Here is a 26,595-nt window from a genome sequence, read left to right on the forward strand (position 1 = left end):
ACAGTGAGTGTTTCACATTAGCCGTCTCATAGCCATTTGCATAAGGTCCTGATGTCTGTGTGATGGCTATATATAATTTAATCATCAACAACACATCACCAATTCCAAGATGCATGAACAGAGGTGTATAAATTTAAGAGCATCCATCATCTTATCAACAGATTTCATCATGCTGAGTCCAAAAAGGAAAATAAAAGGAAGCAAGGAACTGCTTAAAATACAAACCAGCCTCAGCATTTCCAGATGTGACGCTTTTTCGTGCTGAACAAAACAATGTTGTTGTCTCTGAAATCAATTTGCACTTTTGCTGCTCCAACACATTCAAGCATGTTTGCCAAAGAGAATAGTGCCGAGTTACTGGTGAAAATTGGCATTCCTTGTATAACTTAATGAAATGTGTGTAAATACAGGCATAGCCGATATCTGGAGTTACAGCATACACAGTCAAAGATTAAACAAAATCAAAATTATGTTTCTAAGCCAATATCACATATTTTAACACTTTAAAACATGATGTGTTGATGATACAAACGGCTGCACAGCCAACTGCAACTATGAGCTGAAGCTGCAGAAGACTCACAACCACTGAAGACTATACAGATTTTTATTTGATAATGCAGTTTTATGAGGAGCTTGTGTCCTGTATGTCCTGGTGCACCATTAGCATTGAAGGGAATGTATTATGTTTTTTGTCATTTTCTGTCATTTTTATACTGTTATGATGTTGGATGTCTATGTTAAACATGGTTGAAGGTCCAAAACATGAAGTGAATATATGTAAAAATGCTCCCTATGAGTCAAAAGTCTGGGCTCTGAACACTCCATTTGCAAAGTTGCCTCTACTTCCTCCTCAAGATCATAACAATGAGTCGTCTCTATTCATCCCATTAATGTGGAGTTGGGGTGGGGGGGGTGGGGGTGGGGGGTTGACGGAGAAAGAAACATACACATAATGATGATATAATGACTTGAACTGAGCTTCTCAATCACGATACTTCCCTGCATACCTTACACATGCATTTATCGTCTTGCACATACTGTACAATTAGACTGTCCACAACAAATTTACATTTGTATCTAATTTTGCATTTGTATTTTATCTTGTAAAGTTTGTATATGTTGTGCTTATAGTTTAAATTTTCATAGTTTTATATTTAATTCTCAACTCTTTGGGTCTTGGCTGGAAGGGAGCACCAAGAATTTCATTGTACAGTGCAGTTCACTGTTCCCTGTGCATATGACAACAAAGATTTGATGTAATATACAATATAGACATAGTCATACAATCACAACTGAGGCTGGTAGACAAACAGCTCACAACAACATACCCAAACTTTAACGTATATATATTAACGTATTCTTTGCTTCAGTGACACTGGCACACTTTAACAAAAGCTTCTTTTCATAATTATTAAATATCTTTATGTTTATAAATTCATTGGTACCTCACAGCAAATCTGTCATTACGCAACAGCATGACTAATCTCAAGGATGCTTGAAAAAATGAGTCACCCATCCACCCTGATCTCAATACCAACACTTCCCACAGTGGTATAAGAAAGTGACACCACTTGCTCCTTGAATGTGTACAGCAGGTGGTTTTAAGTCACTTGAATAACAAACCAATGCTGCTGAGAAAAGAGACTTTTGTTTTTGTTTATAACCCTCTGTTTGTTTATCCTAATTCAGGTCTTTCAGCCCCTAAGTCTCTATGTCAGACGGATTAGTGTTTCTCCCTTTGAGCTTTAGCTGGTGATAGAGCTCAGCGGGGCACAGATTCAGCGCAGGAAGTAACAACAACAGCTGCAGATTTTCAACTGGACTGAACTGTACTTTATGTGCAACACCGAAAGGTTCATGAAAACAACAAATTTTGCTGTTAGGTTTGACATTGACCTTTCATGCTCACAAGCAGGATTAGAGATGCATATGTGCATGGAACATAAGATTGCAGTTATGACGCAAGATTTAAACATCCATAAGCAGGGACATGAATGTGGGAAGCAGATTTATCAGTACTTTTGTGGTAAATCATTTACTCTCAATTTTGGATTTTTACCATTTCATCATGTGTGACATAATACAAATGTTTTATATTACAATGTAGAAGTATTACATATGTTTAGTAATGTTTTCACAGACCCTTTAAGTCATAATTTTGTGCATGGATTTTCATATCAAAATGTAATCTTAAGGTTTTGGAGAAATTATGAATCCAATTGCTTTTCAGGCCTCAGACACCTTTTAATAATCATACTACAGCTGCGAAATCTACAGACAAAAATGAAAACAAAACATCCCTTTTACACAGTTTTATACAGCATCACTGAGCAGTAGATGGTGAGAAACTGAGGTATCAGCACATCAGTCCAACTCTGAACCAATAAAAGGAAAAAGCTCTAAAGCTAATTTTCCTTTAATGAATTGTCCATCAACTTATTTGTTACAGAAAAATAAAAATGAGAAAATAAATTAGAGTAATTTTACCACATGAGGTGAATTAAAGGGATCCTCATTATTTACTGAATTACAAATCATCGTCATCTTTCTCTGTTTCTGACGTGCAGTTTGGCATTTATACAATGAACGGGTGCCGATGAAGGCACTATAGCAGTGTGAGAGTCAAAGGAAATGTTTCTGTTAATGCATGTAAAGAATATGACAGAGTTGAGAAAGTAACGTAGAAAGAGTATGCAGCGATAAAGATGAGTAAACTGATGGAGAAAAGAGAAAGAGAAGAGAAAGACAGACAAGTGTTTGTTCGGATATACTCGTCATATGGAGCCAGAACAATATTAAAGCTGCAGCCAACAACTCAGCGACCAGCCTGCGGTCTAATTTACAGAGTAAATACTGGAAATTAAAAGTTTGAGTATGAGTAGATTCTTATGTATGAAGGGTATGATCATTTTAATATGGTTCGCTACAGGCTTCCATACTTATTTATGGCTATTGTGTTCTCAATATATTCCAGGACAAAGTGCATGTCTCATAAATGTTCCTGTTTACTTACTATGTCTTTGTCTCTACAGTCAATTAACACTAATTTGATTATAGATCTGAAGTGAAGTTGTGATTTAACCAAATTACATATATACTAATAATAAGCAACAGAGAAAAGTAATGCTGCCTGCAAACCATTTTTTAAAAATCAATATGACAAAAAAAATGTTTTAATGAAGGTATCTGCTGAGTCACAAAATGTTCAAACAGAACACTGACAAAATATTTCTTCTCAACGACAATGTTTTTTGCGATTATGTTTAGGCACTCAAAGCACTTGATTAAAGACTGTAGCCTTGGTTAAGAAAAAGTCTTAACCAAAAAAAAGAAAAAGAAAAAGTCAAGAGTGAAGCCCAGGGCAGGAAGTGTTAATTAACTAAAGTTATTTATTAACTTTATTAACTTCTAACTGAAGTCACAATCTTTCCCTAACCTTCACCAAAATACTTTTGTCACCAAACTTAGAGAGTCGATCGTAGAGAGATGACAGGAAATGAGGGAAGAGAGAGATGAGGAATGACATGCAACAAAGGTCTCTGTCTGATCTCACACTGGGGACGCTGTTGTTCACAGTCAGCCTCTAGACTACCAGAGTGCTCCCCTTGGCCCTTAAATAAACGTCAACTGACAAGAGTTCACACAAAGTTTGAGCATTAACTCAGGTTTTAACAGCACTAACACTAGACAGTCTAGCTATTTTGAACACTAATGACAGAAAATCTGTGTGATGGGAAACACTGATGCTCTGTTTCATCACTGAAAGTAATGAGGAAGAAAGGATTAGACCGCACTGTATTTCATAATCTCCAATCTCAGAAGACTGGGTGGGAGAGATGTTGTAGCTCAGTGGGAGGATTAGAGGAGAGCTCTGTCACTGTTCTCTTTCTCCAGTTCAACTGCTTCTGGATCTCCAAGTGTTGGCCTCTGCAATGTGATCATGATCTTAGTAAAGCCATCAAAGCTCCAGTTAGTCACTGTGAACTGACTTATATAGGAGGATCTCACAGGGGAGCACAAGAAAGACACGTCTGAGACTGTCCTTACCAGGAAAATGAGAGCGTTGGTTGTTTCTCCAAACGCTTAAATTAACCTGCAAGTGTTTATATTTTTGTGGTCATGCAAATACTGACTGTTGGCAAAGGCAGACATGGTTGTTAGACTGCAGCAAATGGTCTTAGGAGGACGTCTGAGTGGAAGATTTAGTGTGTGAGTTTGACACTGTAGATGCTGGTTTCTTTCAGCTGTAGATTAGCTTTCCACAACCTTAAAGGATAGGTTCACAATTTTTCAAGTCTGTCTGAAAACAGGTCAGGTGCCCATATGAACAATTAACAGTTTATCTGAAGATAACATGAGTTAGTCAAATAAAGTGGATATGCTCCACGGTTACAATCTTTTAAGTAAAATATCCCCTCTTTGTGTCTCGATGGACGGTGTTTTGCTGTTCAGCTGCAGTGGAAGGATCTTTTTTTTAACCTTTATTTATTCAAGGGAATTTCACTGAGAGTAATGCTCTCTTTTTCAGGAAAGTCCTGATCACATTCATACAGTTACACATTCACACCTGGAAGCTGCCCAGTACAATCACAGTCTGATCAGCCGGCCACTGAGCAGCTCCACTGGAGCAGTTGAGGTTAAGGGTCTTGCTCAAGTGCACCTCAGTGGCAGTAATGAGCGAGGGGCAACTTCACTTTCCCCACAATCCCTTGGACCAGCAGATTTATCCTGCCGTTTTTGAAACTTTCAAATGGGTCTTTTTGGAAAACACTGACAAACGTCTAATTTGTCATTTAGTTCCTTATAGTGTCTCTCTTGATATATTTTTGTGACAAGAAACTAAATTGACATCTATAGAATGCACTTGCAACCAAAGGAACCAAAGGTAAGTGCCAAAATAAAGATAATATTTGAGTCATAAGGTAAGACTTACTTTCAGTCCATATTAACATTGTGTCATGCAGTGACAACAAAGTAGTGATGTTACATCATCTACAGTAGGTTATTGATGATGTACTGAAGCTTGTCCAGTAAGAAGACATGACAGTAAATGTGATGTAGGACTGTTTATTTAGATAGAAAATGCAGCATATACACACATTAAACATATTGAATTGGATGAATCTATATAAATGTGTACAATATGTGAAGACCTTCTTAATCCAACTTGGACATTCTGACCTCCTCACTCTGTATGGATTAAAGTCAGCACACTATACAGTCAGAGGTCAGTAATTGATGAGGCAGGACAACACGTCAGAGGATTACTGGCAATCACTTACGGTTGTAAACTTCCGTCACACACTGGAGGTAAAACGCATTAGCCTGACATGTCAAACCTGTATCAGTACTGTTACTGCAGACAAATGGTCAGTATCTTCTGTGCTGAGCCAGTTTATTAAAGCTGTAAATCAGCTGAGAATACATCAGTGAAATTACCAGGAAGCAGCAATATTAAAATTCTTTATATGATATTAAGAGGGCAGCTTTACATAACGCAGCACTACACTACAATGAGATTATACCTGATGCAAAATTACATTGCTGCTCATGTCCACTACAACTTGGTCATAGACGCAAAAGATGAATGAAACACAAACTGGTAAAAGGATTTGGCTGTCAATTTTCTATACATTTCTTATTGTCAACAAATCTCATGTGCAGAGCCAAACCAACAATAAACTCATCCTACTTAGAATTTTTTTTTTCTGTTTGTATGAACACAGCTGTAACAATGAGGAGAGTCTAACTGCCTCGCTTGTCTTGATGCTTTCAATAGCATTTTGCTTTTTCTGCTGCCAGACAGCTGAGACATAAATCTGCATGTCCAATGTCACAATGAAGTGGATTTATTCGAAGCAGGGCTACAGCTCCACTGTAAAACCCTGTGATACAAATGTGAACATGCATATTTGGTCTGTCTGTTTATTTACTTGTACGTTACTTGAGTATTTTTCCACTGTGTGCAACTTATAGTTTCTTATAGATTAGTTCTACTACACTACATTTCAGACAGTGATGTACCTTTTCACTTCACTGCATTTATTTGACAGCTATAGTCACTAGTTACTTTCCAGATTAAAATTTGAAATGTTATAAACTACCAAAAACTAGCTATATAAAGTCGTTAGAATTAGGTTCACCACGGCAGCACTAAAATGCTGATTACATCTCACATGTCCAGTAATATTTATGTTTAAATATATACATCTTTTTTTGTATGAGTAAACATGAATGAAGCATTATTTCTAATTGAAGACAGAGTAAGTTAAGTGTAAGAAATTGAGAAAGTGTCTTAGTTTCTGGTAGAAATGTTGTACCCCGATCAATTTAATAATGATACTACTGCTCTCACCAGATTAATAATAGCCCAGTAATGTGATAATACAACAATGCAACTACAGAGGTGACATATTTGTCCTTCTTTAATTGTCAACAAAGTAAATTAAGGTTATTTTTTCAGCTGCACATTATTCATTCACCTATAATAATGTGTCAGGTGACCCCTCTCTCTCAGTGAAATTACAATGGTGGACAGATTGCATTAACGTATGGGCAATCAGACAAATTGATTCAGATTCAAACACCAGTGGATGAGCTAACGACATCTGGCAAGCAGATTAGTCCATCTCAGTGGGCTGTTAGAGGGCAGGAGGTGCGTATGTATCAGTAACTTTAAAGGACGAGTTCAGCATTTTGTGAAATACACTTACTCGCTATTTTGACAAGTTAGAAGATTTCCCAAAGTGTTGAACCAGTCCTTTAAAGAAAAACTATTATTTATATTTTGGAAATATGTTTGTTTGCATTCTTACACACAGTGAGATGAAAATCAGTATTAATTTAATCTTTGATACTAAAAATCTATTATCATACATATTATCATACAAAATGTTGCAGTATTACTTTAGGTAGAAATAATCGATTTGTTCTCTGTTTATCTTGATGTGTCAACCATTAATCATTCGCCTGAGTGAGGGAGAGCAAGAGTGACTTTGCTGACTGAGAAGCAATTTAGTTAAAACAATCCTGTTGGAAGTGATTAATTTCAGTAACATGCAGTGACTGATAAAAGCAACCAGCATGCTGTGAGGCAGTGGTTCCCAACCTGGAGGTTCGGGACCTTCAATAAGGGTCACAGGATAAATCGGAGAGGTTGCAAAGTAATTAATTAGATTCAATTAACTTGCTCCCGAACATCTATGTTGTTTCTGGCACTTTGTGCACTTAAATGTCTATTTTTAAAGGGGACCTATTATGTTTTCCTTATTTTCAGTCATATATATAATGTTACAATGTCAGATGTTCATATTAAATGTGGCGTCAAAGTGTCAAATAATGAGGTAAATGTATGTAGAAGTAATCTCTGTGAGCAAAAAGCACCGGCTTCAGACTGCTCTGAACACTTGATTTCCAAAGGTTTTTTCTACTTTCAGTCTGATCCGACGTCAGCTTGTAATGGATTATATTTATACGGTCATCTGCTCCACACACATCGTGCAAGTTCACTGCTCCGCTCCGCTAACATTATGGCATTTTCCTGTTGTTTGGGGGGTAGTCACACTAAGCCATGACTCCATTACACAGCACAGCAAAGTAAAATATGTTATCTACCTGTTGGAGGCATGCTGGTCGTGTGCAACTCTTCATCAAACATCATCATCACTGTGGCCGTTTCTGCTTGTACTATTCCTCCTTGAATTATTTCTTACTGATCCGCTGAACAAAGAGCTCCAAATATCTCCATATGTTGTTGTGCCGACTGGTTTTTAGCGCCGCTAACGCCGCAAAAGCGGGAAATGTTGAGTTTTTATCAGCAGTAACTTAACACGACTCTGATACAGCTGCCCCTCAGCAGGCTTTTGGAAAGCTGGTCAATCAGAGCAGAGTGGGCTCATCAAGCAGGGGGCCTTAAAGATATAGGAAATAAGACTGCCTGTTAGAGACAGAGGCTGAACTGAAGGGCTGCGTAAACGGCCAGTATAAGATAAATAAGGAGTTTTTTGAACTATGAATCATGTAAAGCCACTCTAGTGGAGTCCCAGAATAAAAATATAGATCTGGAAATGAGCATAATAGGTTGACTTTACTGTATTTTCATGTTTATTCTTGTGAATTACAGGATATTTTTACTTGTTCATGTCTTTAAAAACATATTCAAATAAAGCAAGGAGAAAAATAACCTTTTGGTCAAATCTGCATGCAACCAGTGAGGAGGGCTGCAAGAAGACATCGCTTTGTTCTATGGAGTCACAAGCCAAAAGGGTTGGAAATCACTGGGATTAAGTCTAACAGAGACTGCTGTACTGTTTTTTGAAGTCCTGTGGTCAATTTGCTCTGACCATACACTATACTATACAATATACTGACAAAACTACTGGCACATTTCTCTGGCTCCTGGACATTTAAAGCCGTTTGTTTGATGATGAGCACCTAGCCAATAGCATGTTTCCTCCATGTAGTGTGTTGTGAGTGTGTATATACTATACTGTTTAGTGTATGTGTGTGTACATGTGTGTGCATTCATCTCCAACCAAGGTTTAATCTCTCAGTCTAAACAGCCCCAAGAGGACAATTCCACACCATCTGCCCCCAGCGCTCATACTGACCAACCAAAACGACAAGGTCACAGAGGTGGCTAGCAGCTTCTGTAGTCCTACAAATGTTAGTAAATGGATTAAAATAAACGGCTGTTCATCCAAACATCTAAAACACACACTTGATACGGAGAGCACTGATCATGAAAACTCAATTTTAAAGTGAAAATGAGATGGAAAATTGTTGTACTAGTATATAACTATACTTTGAATTTTTTAATGATGTATTCTTTTGAGATGAAAGTTTTTTTTCCGTTTGTAAGAACACAACTGTAACAATGAGGATACGCTTTCAAAAGCATCTTGCTTTTTCTGCCGTCAGATAGCCAATACATAAGTCTACATGTCACAATGACGTTATTTATTTGAAGCAGGGCTATTTGTTAACTTAAACAGTATATTTGTTAGAGCTCTTCTGTTTTCATTTGTGTCCTGCATGTTTATTTGTTTTCATCTATCAGCTCCAGTTGTATGATAGAGGCCTCACCTCTGACCCTGCATTGCTCACACATGGTGTCATTACATGCTTTTATATACACTGCCAAAAATTTGACATTGACATGACCTTTGTTTATCTCCTGCACCAGCTGCCTCTGAAATGCAGTATTTTGGTGGCTACAGCTCCATTGTAAAACCCTGTGACACTAATGTGAATATGCAACATGCATATGCATTTTGTCTGCCTTCTTTTGTTTGTATTTTACTTTTTATTTCCAGTATTTCCAGTATACAGTATTTCCACTGTGTGCAACTTTACACTTCTACTCCACTACATTTCAAAATGTAATTTTGTACTTTTTCACTTCACTACATTTATTTGAAAGCTACAGTTACCACTTTTCAGATTAAGATTTGAATTGTTATAGACTAAACTACCAAAACTATATAAAGTAGTTAATATGCTGATTAAATGTCACATGCACAATAGTATTATGTATTATAAATATAACTTTCTAAATGGTTTATACTGTGATATTGCTACTTTTATTTGGTCAGCATTAGTATAAATATTAAATGAAAGATTAAAATACTTCATGCCCCTCTGTGCAGCACCACTAACAACAGCCTAAAATATTACTATGAAGTTTCATCCACAACTTTCAGTGTCAAAAAACAAAAGAAACACAGAATATTTAGTCTACTTAAGCAGATAAACTGGTAACTCTGAGTATATTACTCTGTTGCAACCCAGTCTCAAAAATTATTTTATATTATACTAATTTCCAACAGCAAATATGTTTTAGGTTGTGTTGTTTGTTCTGTATTTGCAAAACATTTACCGAAAACATATTATGGCTGCAACTAATGATTATTTTAATTATCGATCATTCTGCCGATTATGTTCTCGATTATTTGATTAATCACTTTGTCTATAAAACATAAGAACACTATGAAACATGTTCTTTATAATTTTACTTTTACTTTATCAGATGTCTTGTTTGCCAAACCAACAGTCTAAAACCCAACCCAGATAGCATATGGAAGTGGCCGCTTCAGGCAATGATGCGGCACTGCTGGCCTTCTTCTGGCCTGGACAAAATGGATCTGAGCCTGAAATGGCCCACATGTAAAATAGCAAACATGGCTCAAATATCCCAAATCAAACGTGGGCCTTTTTTTGATAAAGATGCAATGCTCTCAGGTATGTGTGTTCTATATGTGGGCCAGTTCTGGTTTATCTGGTTTGTTCTCGGTTGACATACAGCTTGCTTGTGGCCCAGATCTGGGAAACAGGAGCGGACCGCCCAAGTGCCATCATTCCACGCGGTATGTGAGCCAGGTGAAAGTGCCAAAAGTGTTGGGTGTGGGTTGGATCTGGACCACAGCAATTTTGCTATCTGGAAATGGCTCTGAATTTACTATAATGTTAAGACAAAGAAAAGTGGACAATTCTCAAATTTAAGGGGCTAAAACCATCAAATGTTTGGCATTTTTTGTTTGACATTGTTGCTTGAAAACCAATGAATGATTAAATGATGAATCAATTATTGAAATAGTTGCAGATTAAGTTAATGTATTTAATTTGTTTTTCCTACAATATCCACTCTTATAATACAATATTTGCTTGTAGCAACTTAAGGAAAGAGGGAAAGATCATGGTCTTGGTGGAATATTGAAAAAGTAAAAAATGACTTGAAGCAGGAGACACGGCGTGTTAAATTTCTGAACATTTAAACCGAAACCACAACTTAGAACAAAATGCTCTTATTGCCTAAACATAACCATAGTCCTGCACTTTGTACGCCCACCATCCACTCTGACCACCCTCCTAAACCTTGCATCTAGTACAAAAATAAAATATAGTAAAGTAGACATAATTTCTGGGAGACATGATTGTCTATTTCCATGTGATCCCTCTCAGGCGACCATGAGGCAGCTCCCACCCACATGCTACTCATCCATTCTTAAAGACTCTGCCGCCTGTTGTACAAAATGCGAAAATGATAATGTTTATTAATGGATACTCCAGGGTGATTACCAGATTAAAAAGTAATTTATGAATCACAGGATAGAGCTAGCGGTGTAGACACATCAATATGGAGCTGAACAGAAAAATCATTTACAAGAAAAGTCAAAATATAATAAACTTAAATGGTTTTAGGAGGAAACCTGAACCAAGATTGAACCCTATGACAAATTCCTCTTTTAACCTCACAATCACTCCTCTTGAGATTATTGATTAGTATTGATCAATTTTCGTCACAAGTGGACAGTGTGCAGCCTTCGGGGACCTCATAAATCTGCAGTTGTCGAAATCTGTCACCTTGCCCTCTCTGTTAAAACAGGCAGGAATGTAATAAGGTGGTATTTGTATCCAGGTGTGATCCCAGTATGCTCTTGTTCTGTGTGCTCTGTTCATGACACGATAACACTCCAGTGTGCCTACACTTGGATCTCAGAAGCCACCTCATTATTCCCCCCTGTGGTGTGATGGTGTGGCTAAAATCATGACCTTCAAAAAGGAAAAGGTCATTGTTCTCTGTTGTGTGGTCTAATGCACACAAGGAGTTGAAATTCCCGACATATACAGTAATGATCCCATGCAACGCTATTTGTTAAGCAGTTAATCCAAAAATGTCTCTTATAGTTCCAGATCTGGCTCAAGAAATAATGAGGAATTAAATGCGACAGATGTACGTAGGTATCCCAGATACATTTACATTGACAATTTCTTGTGTCATTGTCAGTGCTGATTAATTAGTTCTTTCCCTTGGTTCAAATACTGTTACATGTAAATACATGTTTACATGTTACCAAAATTCAAAGGTTTGTGCCTGAGTGTTCCTCTGGGATATTCATGGTAAATAAAGCATATTAATAATTAATTTGTATTGCTATTACCGGGGATGCACATAACCGAGGCAAAGGCGTGCATGCATGGTCAAAATAAAGGATGTGCAGCACATAATACGAAAAGAGGTGACATTTTTGAGACACAGTTACTTACTGAAACATTAGGATTTTCTCCATATATCACTGGTTAGATAGCCATTATGTGTAAATGTTAATAATCAGTTGTTAATCGTGTAACTTTTAGCCTTTGTTTTTTATTAAGTGGATGTGTTTTTTCCAAGTAAGCAAGATTAAACCTTTAGCTCCAGCAAATAGGTAGCTTACATTACAACTAGTTATTACAACTAGCTTACACTTTCTCATTTTTGGACTTTCATCCATTCACCAAAATGTCCAGGAAACAAGCAAAATTATATAATTACTTTGGTATTTCAATACCTTCAAAGAAACGTCAGACTGAACCTGGACATAAAAAACGTGCATTTACAGAAAAGTAGCTGCAGGACGTAGCCTGGCCAAGATGTGATGCAAAATATGCCGTGAAAATCCCAATCTTGCCGATAAAAGCAGTGCCTTTTATATAGAGGCAATATATAGGGGCAAAAATTTCATCAAAGTCATCCAAACCACATGAGTGTAAACTAGTGTAAACTATTGATAAGAGGCATAGCCAGGATCAGAAATCCAGTCACTCTCTTGACAGGTGGCAGAACAAACTGAATAACAGTGTCAAGCACTGTGCAAGATTTTTCTGTTGGCCTTTCACAAAGTGAAACATGCACATCCTATGCATTTATATGAGGAGGATATTGTGCTTTTCAAGAGGCTTGGAGTTAATGTCGGGAGTGCATATTATTCATGAGAAGGGGGGGGCCACATCATGAAGAGCATCGCACAGGCATTCAGTGCAGAGTTGAGTGAAAAATTGAAGGCAGCTGAATTTTGGGGTGTGCTCTTTGATGGATCAGACATAACAAAGTGGAGCAGGAAATTGTGTACATTGTGTCTGTGTCTAGTAACAGAGATTTTACCTCAGATTTCCTTGGATTATTCATTTGGGTGTGAATCAAACGGCAAAAAGTCGGAAGTCCTTCTGTTGTCCCTTATACTGCCCTTGAGCAGTGCTGCATGTGAAGGAGATTTTCACATCTCAGTATAATAAAAAGCAAGTACAGATCCTGCCTGTCAGACTCTTGCCTCTCATCCCTCATGCACGTCGACTTGTCTAAGATGACAACAGAGACTTTTGACCCAAAGCTGACTTATGGATGCAAACAGCTGATCGCAGGCTCAACCAGGGAGAAAGAAGTAGGCCTGCATCATCATCTACCATGTTTGAAAGGGAGGAAGATAGTGAGGAGAGCAGTCAGCAGGGTAGTGAGGATGACAGCTTGTAGGATAACCCTGCCATGTAAAGGGTGAGTACCAATCAAAATATCTCCAGATGCTCTCTTGAGAACCAGACTAAAAAAGTTATGTGCAGCCCTGGCTATTACAGTCTACTGTGTGGTCAACTACAGTAGCTTTACAAGTTAGTTTCAGTTAAACACTTTGTTGCTAGTAGCAACCACTGCTAAAATAGATCCATAGTACTTTAACTGACATTGTACATCCACCATTTTGTCAGTTACCAAGCAAATATTAATCATCTTTGAACTTATCTAGCCTATAGGTCCTTTATTCTTACTATTCTTATAGCTACTCTGCAATATTAACTGTTAATTATGCTTGGCTGATTGTAACGTTATTTTGTTTTTTGTTTTTTTACTTTAACTCTTATGGATTCCATGTGCTAGATTAATTGCTGTGTTGTACTTCTTGCGAGACTAGGCTATGTAAAGAAGGAAGAAAGAAGAAATACAATTTTCCACTTACAAGCAAACTAAAAGTTGAATTCATAAGCAGTAAAATGCATTCTTGCTCAATTCAATACACTCAAGTTTTGCCGCTACAGCCTGATGTTGGCTAACATTAGCTAATTAGCTACAGTACCATAAGCGACGGGTCATTTTGGTCACTTATGGTAGCTAATGTTAGCGAAATTAATATAGATATTGCTTTACAGCCAGTCTGCTACTGTTACACTGCATTTTATCAATTAGGCTTTGTGGATCGTGTCTAAATGGTAACCCTAGATTTGCGAAACTCTAGCACATGCGCACTTGATTCAGCATAGTAGTGCTTGATTCTGTATGCGCTAGCAATGGCAGATATCCTGGGAGCCACTTCAAAATATTCTTGTCTTGTCGAGTTTGAAGGACAGCTGCATTCGTACGAGGAGAAAACCAAGACTATATTTGTTGCAAAAAGTGAACTTAGTGGACTTTGCTGCAGGAGACTGTTGTTTGCTTCCAGGTGTTTTTTGTACCTAAACCTAACCTTAACCACAGCGTTGTCACAACATAAAACATAATTGTTTTGTACAATGAAAAACAACGCGCACAATGAAGAAAAAACACGTACAAATCTCCTGAGAGTTTCACAGATCTAAATTTACCATCTAGACATGAACTTCTTTGCGTTAATTGTCATTTGTGGCCACAGTGGCCATTGTTGAGCAAAACTTAGTTTCTTTAATGGTTCCTTCACTGAGGATACTTCCTGGTATGATCAGAACACCTCAATGTAAGTTAGTTTAAACATGTATACTTTTCTGAATCCAGTTTACTGTATTAATTCCTTTTTGTAATACCTTCTGGTTTCCAATGCTATAGCCTATGTTATATTTCACTCTCGAACACGTGCTGGGTTTGGTGTCTGCAAACAAAAAGCTGAAATTTATTAAAACCATTAGTCTACCAGAGGCTAAAATGAGAACAGCATTAAACTTCTGCTTCTAATGTGTAACATAATTAAACCCACTGAGCAATTATCATTAGGTAGATGGAAGAGTATGCAAGATAATTACATGTTTTCTGGAGCAACCATGCTTTTTGTTTTCATTAACAGATACATTTGGCCTAGTACTACTAAATAAGTACTACTAAACCTACAGGAGGTGAAAGAATGTGTTTTTCATATATGATCCACTCTACAGTTGGTTATTTTTGAAAGACAAAAAGACTACACTTAATCATCATTAAACCCACACAGCACTAGTGTGTATGCACAGAATATAGATCTTTTTCACAGAAGACATTTTGACATGTCACGCTAAGAAAAGCACAGGTATGAATAATAAAATTAAAAAAGGATGAATTCCATTTAGCTGCTTTAGTTTCAGGGTCCTAAACCATCATTAATGTTACCAGTAAGCTCTGTTCTATCCACTATGACAAGTCAAAATGCACCTGTGCATTGACTTGCAAGTATTTACATCAATAAACAGCTCTTAGAAAATGAGGACTGAATTTCCACTGAGTATAATGTGCATAACTGCTTGTAATCCAATTTTCTGCCTTTATCATTTTAAACAACAGGCCACGGGGGAATGCCAAGTCAGCCAGTCGATACACTAGAACAGAACAAAATCCTCCAATAACAGAAAAGTGTTCCTCTGGCAAATATTAGACATTTCTGGACATCATATTAAAAACTGAACCCACCTAAAACACCCAACAAAATTTACTTTAAACAAGAACCCACAACAAGCAAAAAACAGTCAAAATGTCTGTGACACCTCAAATGATCACACTATATGATGTTAAAATGAATTGTCTCTCTCTTTTCTTTTTGTCTGACAGTGTGGCTCTTTTCAATAAAACAAACTTTTTGAAATGCGCCATGAGGGTGAAATGATGTGAGCAGTACAGTAGTGTTATAAAGTGTGTCTGACAGCTGTGTGAAAAATGAAATGATCAATAGACACTTTAATAACTTGGATTCAAATGATTAAAAACATGTGATACCAACACTGGCTAGGTGGCTCATTGTATTTGGGAAAATCCCTTTGGTTTAAAACAGCACTGGCGTATTTTTATAATTTCCCTTGTTGACCTTACACAGCCTACATAGACACACACTGGAAAAAAATAATTGTTCATAACTAATGAAAGCAAACAGAAAATAAACATACTCTGGTGAATACAAGTGGTTATGTATCCTGAATGTATATCATACACACGTACACAAACACTCAGAGCCACACACTTGCATTACCATTATGAAAGGCAGAAATTGCCCCTGGCGGGATGTTCTTGATGGCAGAGAGACATGAATGAGTTTAAGAATGAAAAGCTGGTTTCCCCAGACTCTCTGTAGGGGCTGCACTCAGTACACTGTAAACCTTTTTGGAGAGTGCTAAAAGTGTTGGACATGGATGTATGAATTTACAGATACAGGCTTAGAACCTCTGGTGGACCGCATCTACTCAAACAGCAAGTCACGAACATGCGGCTCCTGATAAAAACAGCTCATTTTGAAAACCAGCACAAAGGAAGGAAAAAGTCTGAGCTGGTTGAGGTTGATATAATGTATGTAACCCCAGGAGGTGCTCTGTGTGAGAGCCAAGTGAAGGTGCCATGACGGACAGATCCTTGACTGCGCAGGGAGCACCTGTTTCCATTCGCTCAACATGTGGAAAATTAATATGTGTTCCACCAACCTTTAAGACATCAAACCAGGACTGAAAGTCAACTCTTCTTTCCATCTCTGTGTTGTTTTTTACACAAACAAGGCAGATGCAACTCTTATCTTCTTCGCATCCCTCAAATGACATAACACTGTCTTCCTAACTTTGAGCACAAGCGCACACACATGCATATGTGCGCTCACACATTCAACACCCACTCTGACACTCACACACTTACGCAAATTGACACACACTCACACACACACGCTTCTCTCTCATCAGTCTGTGGCAGGTTTCGTCACTCACCCTGGCTGTTGGGTCCCCCCTCTCCCTCCTCACAGTCCGTCATGTTGTTCAGCATCCTCTCTCCTCCTCAGGCTGTGTGCACTGAGCACGGCTCTTGATCTTGTTGCTTAGAATAAGATCTCTGTGGGCTGGAGCCAATGACAAGATGCTCTTTACTTCAGTTTCTCACTGCTTCTTTTCTTGCCACTGGTAGCTCAGTTTTCGTTTTTTTTTGTTTTTTTTAAAAAAGCAGCAGAGAGAGGAGAGCAATATTTTATCCTCTCTTTCACTTGTCTTGTCTGTTGCATGAGTCCCTCTGTCTCTCTTCAGGAGGAGGATAGAGAGACTGAGAGGCTGCAGGGGAGAGTTGATGATGGTGCTCCTCTGAGCACGGTGTCACCCACATGTACTCTCTCTGTTTCTGTGCACCACTCGCCCCCCAGTCAGTTTAAGCCCGATGACTACATTCATCATGTATTCAGATGGTATTATCCCTCTCTTCCTCCCTCCCTCCCTCCCTCCCTATTGCTCTACACGTTCATCATCATCCATCTCATCATGAGAAAGGGATGGATGGAGAGGGATTGTGAGACAGGGGATGCACGTCAGATGACAAAGTACTGCCTCCTGAGATTAAGCATCTCCTTTGATGTTCTTTTCAGATGGAGGACAAGATTCCATTTCATTACTGTGTATTCATCCTTCTTTTGTTATTTTTCCCCCACCCTGCTTCTCTCTTTTATATTTCTCTGCATGGTCATGTCCCATTATCTGTGGGAAGCGCTGCAGGCTTCACTTGTATAACTCTGTGAGCTTAAAATGCAAGTCTCTCACCGTTACCACACACACAGACACACACATTGGTTGAACTGGCCTGGTGTGAGCACACTTTTGGTCTCCTGGATAAGTGTGTGGGAGCTGCTGTTTTATAAATTGTAACTTTTATGTTTGCTTTTCATTTTAAATCTTAATCTAAATGACATCACTGAAAGGTAAAGACAAGTACGTGGCTGCAGGCAGCAGTGTTGTGTTCATTATTTCATCTCTAAATTTAATGGATTCTGTTTTAAAAAAGGAAAGGAACCTTAACTTTGCATTAAGAAGTTGTGTCAAATGAGCGCCCACTGGATCACTCTTCTCAGTACATACTGTGAAGACTTAACCTTTCTGACTGTGAGTGAGAAAAATATCCATCAATGTCAACGAGATGACCCTGAGCTCCAGTGAAATTGCAATTTGTGTGGAAGGCAGCATCACACAGCTGGGGTGAGACGGCTTAATGAGTGGAAATGACAGATTGTTAGAGTAGAAGACGAAGGGGAGGAAAAAAGATGTGGCAGAGGCAAGAAGATGAGGCAATTAAGGAAAAGATGGACAAAAGAAAAACATGCAGGTGGCTGTTAAAGACTAAACTGCAGGATTGTGGATTATACATTCTTGTATGTTGCGTGTATCATCCAATACTGAAGTTTAGAGAGCCCCACTAATCCACACCACCTGCCTAGTGATAAAGATAGCATGGCCAAAAACACAACTGGCATTAAATGGATGAAAGGAGGGGAAAAAAGCTTTTTTAAACCATTAGTATTTGTGTGCTTGATGTTATGTCACAGTTAACTGTGCGCCCATCTCTAGTTAGATGATCTCTGAGTTTTGGCAGATGTTCACATAGACTTTATCCTCATTGACTGAAACCACAGCTACAGACTCCATCATGCATGTTCACTCGTGTCACGTCTTGGTCTCTGGGCCTCCTATCATACATTTTTTTTTAGCTCCACTGCAATTACTGCAAGACAAGAAAATCACATAATAATACATGAATGACAGACAGATGATGGAGGAGAAAGGAATACTAATGTAGGGAAGGACAACTGGGTTGAAATTAGAAAAAGGTTTACAGAGTGGGTCATAAGAGGGAAAGAGGCAATTTATAAGAATAATGGAGCATTTTAGATTATAATCAAGCATCTTACCCCACTGAGAGAAGCACATTCAACAGAAGAATAGACAGCATGCTAGACATGAAATTATGGATATGCGTGAGGTGAATAAAGAAGAAGAACGTGATCATCGACAGCACACTGATCTCAAGCTTTCTTTTCCACAGTGTAAATTCCAGATTTAAAGTGGGGCTAGTTTTATGATACCTGGGTTTACAGTACAAAGTATAACCCTATTTCACTGGTATTTATTATATATTTATTATTATTATTATTATCATTGAAGCCTATATTTATTTTCTGCTCTGTGATCCAATTTAAACAGTACCACCTAAACATGCAAAAAACACTTTTCTCAGTTATCAACCTCTTCCTGCCTGTAATTGCATTAATTGAGACTGTACCTTGTTTATTATGTTATTCTGTTCTGTTAGTGAATCTGTTACTGTTATTTCTCAATGTACCTGTTAACAGGGTGTTGCTGGAAAAGATAATATTTTCTCTGCTTACCCTGTGAGAATAAAGCTTAATATGTAAATACATTTCACTTCTACACATAATGGACAATGTTTAGTGTAAATACCTCCTTATATTATGTCCATATGACATAAAAATCTCTGTACTGCTCTGTGGTGAACCACATATCCAGTCTGCTAACAACATGACACAAGACTTAACAGGTTAGCAAAGGTTGCCTGAAAGATAACTGGTGAATACGAGTTTATGAACTAAGGGTTGCGAAGGATACCCTAGTTCGGTACATGAAATTTGAGCAAATGAACGCTGTATTTCAAAATATTTCAAAAAGTGAAATAGTATGGACTGGACTGAAGAACGCATCCCCTGAACTGGGATGGTCTCAATTTCATCATGGGGTCTTTAAACCTACAGTAACTGATGTTTTGGCTACTTGAGGACAATAAAGATAAGCTGTAAACACCACTTCAACAACCACATTTCAAGTTGACATATTGAACTTAGTAAACAGTTAGCTATTTACACATCCAGCAGCTACAGAGCAAAATTAACAGTCATTTGGAGTTATATCATGTCCAATATTCACTCTCTTTTTAGCTCTGTTTTGTTCTCCACTAACTCTTGAGGAAAATATCTGACTCTTAAGCTGCAAAATACTTTTCATTTCTAACTTTGTCTGTCTGCCGTTCAGTGCTGAGCAGGTAGCTAGTGGGTTTTTACAGCTTTTTTTTCTGAAAACTCTTGCCTGCTCTTCCTGAAAACATTGCGATGAGAGCTGTGTGAATAAACCAAGATAATAAGTTGCCTAAAAATCAAAACAATGAGCTGAAAGATTCTATAAAGCTCTGTAGGCCTGCAGAATTGGGTGATACATTTTTTTGGGTTTCTCACCAAGAATGACACCTTTCCTATACATTTAGTTATTCCATCCATTTTGATATAAAGATATTGATTATAGCAGCTTTAAGTGAATGCCATTTCAAGTACAGCCCTCAGTCTTCGTCTCTGTCCCTGTAATGCTCTGTTACAACTTGTCATATATACTGAACGTGTACATCAAGTATGCGTGTGGCCTAACTCCCCATTTCCCTGCCCTGTCAGTGAGAGTGGGCTGTTGGCTAGGCTTTCATTGGCAGAGAGCCCGAGAGCCATCTTCATCTGGGCCAAGCGGCTTTAGCGCTTAACCCATGGGCACCTCCCTCCCTCCCAGCCTGCCTGCTGCTGCTCCTGCACATGTGGCTCAGGATACTACTGTTCACACACTCATTCACACCTATGTTGGTTTAAAAAAACACTCAAAACACATGCCACACACACACACACACAAACACAATACCTCTAAAGAAAGCCATGCAAGCACACAAATACACACACAAGGATAGACACAAACACACTGCAGGGAACTTTCTGATGCCCTAATCCTGCAGATTAAGGCCATGGAGCGCCGGGCTGAAATCCACTTTTTCTTTTTCCTGATCAGCTCCTCTGGCAGCTGAGCCTGGACTGACATCTAACCTATGTCACACCTGAAAAAGATGATGCTTGTCAGAGCTGAACAACTTTTCCGCCAACTGTTGCCACTAGGAACAAAACACAGGCCAGGTTTAAAGCAATGATAAGTGATAATAAAGAGATTTGAAAGAAACACCTGACGTTGTATCATTTGTCTTAACATTTTAAGACAAATGTTGCAAATACTGTCAATGAGCAATTATATCAAGTCACAAGGTTTGGGGAAAAATATTTTTAAAAATTAACAAAACTCACTGTAATCAGTTATACAATTTATAATGTGTGTTGAGTAGTGTGTCAAACATATTGCAGTTTACAGTAAAAGGTACAAAGTACATTATTATGGCTCACACTGACTCCCCTTTCTCTCCTTATAATTTCATGTTAACATTTTTAAAGCTCAGAAAATTCTGACCCATCACCTCTTCTCTTTTTAATGCCTGATTGTTATCCCATGACTAAATCCTGGTTTACTCATAAGGCAAGTGCTTCTTAAATATGGTCCATGTTTGGCCTCTGACGGCCTTTAGCCTCCTTCACAGAATTTCTATCTCTCCCCTCTTTTCCATCTTAATTCCTAACAATTGTTCATGTAGGTGAATCACTCCTATTGCTGATTATGTTTACTGTGTAATTGTCTGGTATGTTGTTTAATTGTTGTTTCATGTTCTCCTCATATCCTCTCAGAATTGAATCATCTTCAGGATGGTAAGAATGCTTTAGTTTATTTTTGGGGATCCTGTCCTATCTTAATGGCCTACACTTATGAAGATGCCTCACATCAACTAAGTCTAATCTCCAAAATCTCTGTGTTAATAAACATTGTTATTCACTTTCAATTGATCCCCTCTCATTGGAATGAAGCTTTCGCATAAGTTCAATAAGGAAGATCTCTATCATCACACTCTGCCTAAATATCACCCTGTCCCATGCTGTCAAAATCCCTTCATTCTCAATTCTGACATCACCACATCTGACCTCTGATCTTTCTAGCTGCGCTCCTCTAGCCAATCAGACTCTTGGTGCTGCTCTTTAAATATCATTGTAATTCTGTACTCTGTCTTTCAGACCTACTGTTGTGCAACCTATCTCTTCCCCATCACCACCATGACGTCCATGTTGTCAATCTCAGAGCAGCAGTTTCCTCTGTCAGTAGAGCCTGAGAGCAGAGTCGCACCAGCACACTCCACTGGGCCCTGTGAAAGGCCAGGTTAGTGTGACAAGCAGCTTCAGGGACTTTGTGTGCTTTTGTGTGTGTATTTTTCCTTTGTTTTTTGTCCTTTTCCTTTTTTGGTTGGACACAGTTGTCTGTGAGTGACTGCCTGAGTGAGTGATAAAGTTACACCATTGGTTGGCCAGCTGAGTGTTAGAGTTTCCTCATTTGCCATTGCTCTTTCAAAATGAATTGGCGTGAGATGATGGAAGTGGAGGACAGCAGTATTAAGAGCTCAGTATTAAATGCAGCAAAGTCGGCTAAACTCCTGTTTAAACAGGCATGTACCAGCGTCTCTACTAGCCTCTCTTATTTTGATAGGATAAATGACACATCAGGCAGGACATCTAGGAAGTCTGACCACCCCATACAAAGGTATTGCAAATGTCTGTGTTGATTTTACCATATTCTAATGTACATATTTTCTCAGAGAAAGATCCCAGAGACCCAGATTTTGCACACACAGGGTGGGTGGGGCCTGGAACAAGCCCAGACTACAAACTCCCCTGTGTGGCATCTAGGAAAAAAATAGTTGTTTTCTGAGCTACCAAGTCAGGATGGTGTGAGGACTGACTGGTTGAACACTCTCTGTAAAAGTTGGTCAGGCTGGAGAGAATTTTTTTTCCAAAAATGTCACAGCCCTGATTTTTTAGTATGCTGTTGCCACACCAAAATGGGTCACACCCATCTTCGTTCGCACCCTGTAGCACCTAGCATTTCTGTGCAGGAAGTGGGCCACCCCCCAATACATTTGAATGGGAAATTTTGATAGGATAAATGAATGGGAAGTTATACCCATATGGCAACCCTTCATGTGTTCATATTTTCTCAGACAATGGCTCAAATGGATTGAAAGTTGGACCAAACATCCTATCTTGGAACCTACGTTTAGCATATGAAGCGTTGACTCTGTAGACCCTTTGGTGAGAAAACTTCTTTCAGGAGCATCTGTTGGATGTGGTACCAGGTCAGCCCAGACTACAAACTCTCCTCTATGGCTTCTAAAAAAATGGTTGTTTTCTGAGCTATCAAGTCAGGTTGGTGAGAGGACTGACTAGTTGAACACCCTCTGTGACAGTAAAGCTGCAATCCTCCTAGTGGCACTAGCAGGTAGATGCACCTCAGTGGCAGCCTGTGGCATTCTGTCCGCAGTTGAAAGACTCGTTGTCAACCAAATTTTCTGGCTTGTTTTTTTTACAACAGGTCAGCAGCCTTAAGTCTGTTTTAGGATGGTTGTTTACCAACTACATTCAACTTTTTTGTTTTTTATTCATTTTATGTAATTACATCCGCCAAGGAGGTTACGATTTCGCCTGTTTTGAAATAAAAAAGGCACAAAAATACACTCTTACTAATCCTCCGTTTTATTATTGCAAGAGTGAAATTGTGTTATGTAAACATAATCCTCTGTTTTATTATTGTAAGAGTGAAATTGTGTTATGTAAACATAATTGCGTAAACACAGGTTTAAACATAATTGAGCAAACATAAGTTTAGTAACATGTAGGCTACTTAATAAATAAAAAAATACAATTTTGAAAAAAGACGGTTGCATGTTGTTTTCACATTTTTATTTACAAACTTGTTTGTTTTTCACTATTTCATATTTGTTTTTCAATATTAACATATTACATGTAATAATATGATGCACTTCAATACCCTACTGGTTAAGATACATGCTTCATAACTGTAACATCTGTGATTCAAATCCAGCAGTGGTCTTCTGTTGCATGTCACCCCCATCTCTCTCTCCCTTTATATCTACACTGTCCCTATAATATAATATTACAATAATAAAATGGAGGATTTGTTTTTCATTATTGTAGCTGATTGTTATAAATGACTTTAGAGAAGAGTGAGGCATCTACTGGCACTCCTGTGGCAGCTGGTGGTCTGACACTGACATAAGTGGAGCAAATATTAAGGCTTTGGGATTCAGTTGCATCAGAATGAACGTGAGAACAAAAACAAACATTACTTTTGTGTGATTATATTTAAAAAAACACGGACTCACTTTAAAAACTCCAAGAAAGTGCTTGAATGTTTGGGTAAAAGGTCAAACTGTCTCCTTAAACCACAGTGGAGATGTCGACACTTGCTACACTGTGAAATTCCAAAACTACCCCAACCTTCTCCAAACTATTCTAAACACGAGTTCTGCAGCAGCATTTTACAATTAACTCTAAAAAGGTGAAATATTTGTATGGAGTCTGGTGAGAGTTTGTAAAGGATTAGTGAGGCTGCAGCTGGATAAAAATACAATCAAAGGAGGATTTTCTCTGTAAATCAGTGAAAACCTACTTACAGTCTGCAGGCTGACAGACGACTAGACAGACAGACAGAAGTTTAACAAATTGTGGGTGTAATCTGATTACTGTGGGTGTAATATGATTACTTATGAAACCTTTTGCACTTACAGAGTGATTTAAGTCCAAAGTGAGGGCTTCTACAGCAGTTTTCAGATCTCATCATGCTTTTTGTTTATATTACCCAATTTTCCCCAGATAAAAAAACAGTCAGCCATAGTAATTAACTTTAAATTAAGTCCTAAATCTGAACAAAACAAATAACTACTTCGACAAAAAATAAAATAGAAATTAAAACAATCTATACTAACCCACAAAGCCACAATGCGGATGGTCAAAATTGAGAAGTATCTGATTTTTGCCATCTGTTTCAGCATTTTGAAAATAATTATGCAATAGAAATGTATAATTTCTGGGAAAACAGAATGTAAAACTTGCAACGACTACAAAAATCTAAAAACCAAACCAAACCACAACTACTGCTCTCTGGTTTGGTAATCTGTGGCCTGTTAAACACCTGCCATTGCACTTACTGCACTCTTTGTCACAGAGAGACAGTCAACTAAACAGACTGTAATCAGCCAAGATGAAGGAAGAAAACAAGTAGTTCAGTTAAAAGGTAGCTAGCCTAGCTTAGCAGAGTAGCTAACTGCCATCCCAGTTTTTGACTGTGGTGTAATTTACACAATTAGGTTTGTTGAAGTTACCTTTAAGTCCATCCATCCATCCATCCATTTTTCACCGCTTATCCGGGAGCGGGTCGTAGTGGCATCAGACTGAGTAAGGAAACCTAAATGTATTAAACTGTAGATACATTTTTAGATTTCCATATGAACTGTAATAGTAGATCGTCAGACACAGGGCAAAACAGATATACATTTTATCCATATGCAATATGGACTGTAAATAATACAGTGGTTTATCTCCTCAAACAAAAATAAAATGGACAAGAACGAGGAAAAAATGTGCCTTGTTTGTAGATACAGCATTTTTATAAAGGTAGAGTGCAGTATTATATATTTTTGAGTATTATGTAGCCATGGTTATATGATAATAACTTGGAATAGCCAAAAAAGGCATACAATGAAGGCATTATAGCCACACTCTTTGGCTGCTCTCTGGATTTGTAGAGCAGAATATATCAGTATATCTATATATTAAACTGGCTATATTGATGTTTTGTTGTCATACAAGCATCCAAGCTTTTCATAGTGAATTATTTAAAATGAAAAACACATGAAGTTTTGGGGGTCTTTTTGCACACCTCCTATATTATTACTCATCTTATATGTCTGTACCATCTTTCCATCATGAACATCATCATCAGTGACCAACTTAAACCTTTTTTTCATCAGTGGCCTTGATGCAGCGCACACAGTGCTGCAGGTCTTGACAGAGTGCAACATGCGAAATTCCTTTAATACCTACAGGGGCAGATTTGTCATTATTGGCAACAGTTTCCTGGGAGGGTTAAGATTTACGACTGATATGGGGCTCTGGGAGCAGTTGGGAGGAAGGATGAGAGATAGAGCTGTTCTGAATTTGTCCCCAAGCTGGACTCTGCGAGGACATCCAAAGGCAGAAATGATCTCTGGTCCTGCCCCAAACCATCTGTCTGTCATCATCACTAGCATTTCCATGAACAACAGAGAAAGATATATATTTGCTCCCGCCACCTGCCAACCACCCATCCCTTCCCCCCAACCCTAAACGCACTTCAGCAATAAACACTGTCAGAGAAGGATTCAGCCTTGGTCGTCATTATAGACCTCGCTGCTTTCAAAGAGGCACGGGTCAATATTATATCCTGATTCCATGTTCCTGTTAAATATATTTTGTTGATTTTATCACAGGTTCAAATGTTAAGATGTAAAGACTTCTTGCACTTTAATGGAATAATTTGACATTTTTGCTTTCTTGCTGAGAGTAAAATCAGAAATCAATACCAGTTTAATTTTTGTCTTGTGTCCATTAAATATAGTTGTGTCTTCAGACAGAAGGCAAAGCAAATTTTAGAGGTGGCGTGATTGCATACATATGAATAGATGTGAATTCCCTGGAGTCAGCACAAATTGATGCAAATACACGTTCATGCGAGCTGAAAATGTTTCTACTTGAGCAAAAAAAATTTGTGTGTATCCCAGGGCTTTATGAATCTGCTTCACAAACATACAGAGACATGAGGGAACTAACAGAAAGAATCGGAGTCTGTGATTAGTTCTGGGTTCATTCAGAAGCTGAACTGAACACAAACACACTGAAACACTCCCACACACATGGTGTGTCCATTGCTAGCTAGCTTACAGCTAATGCACTGTTGGTACAGTGACTGTTTGGGGCTGTATTAACACCAACGGTCCAGCGGGCATGAATGATGTAAGAAGAAAATTTGCTTTGCGCTCTGTCTGAACATACCGTAAAGCTAACACTAGCAGCCACTTAGCTTAGCTTAGCATTA

General features: G+C 38.2%; 1 protein-coding gene across 3 annotated transcripts in view; it reads right to left on the bottom strand.

Annotated features, from left to right (window-relative positions):
* The window catches only part of slc12a5b (solute carrier family 12 member 5b), a 54,908-nt gene extending 37,790 nt beyond the window's left edge, over positions 1-17,118 (bottom strand). For all 3 annotated transcript variants that reach the window (XM_044352564.1, XM_044352563.1, XM_044352562.1), the window contains exon 1: positions 16,708-17,118. In XM_044352564.1, coding sequence (XP_044208499.1) covers positions 16,708-16,762 — 55 coding nt within the window. In that variant the 5' untranslated portion in view covers positions 16,763-17,118. The remainder of the gene's footprint in view (positions 1-16,707) is intronic.
* Positions 17,119-26,595: the final 9,477 nt, after the last annotated feature.

Source organism: Thunnus albacares, chromosome 5 (assembly GCF_914725855.1).
Source record: "Thunnus albacares chromosome 5, fThuAlb1.1, whole genome shotgun sequence".
NCBI lineage: Eukaryota > Metazoa > Chordata > Actinopteri > Scombriformes > Scombridae > Thunnus > Thunnus albacares.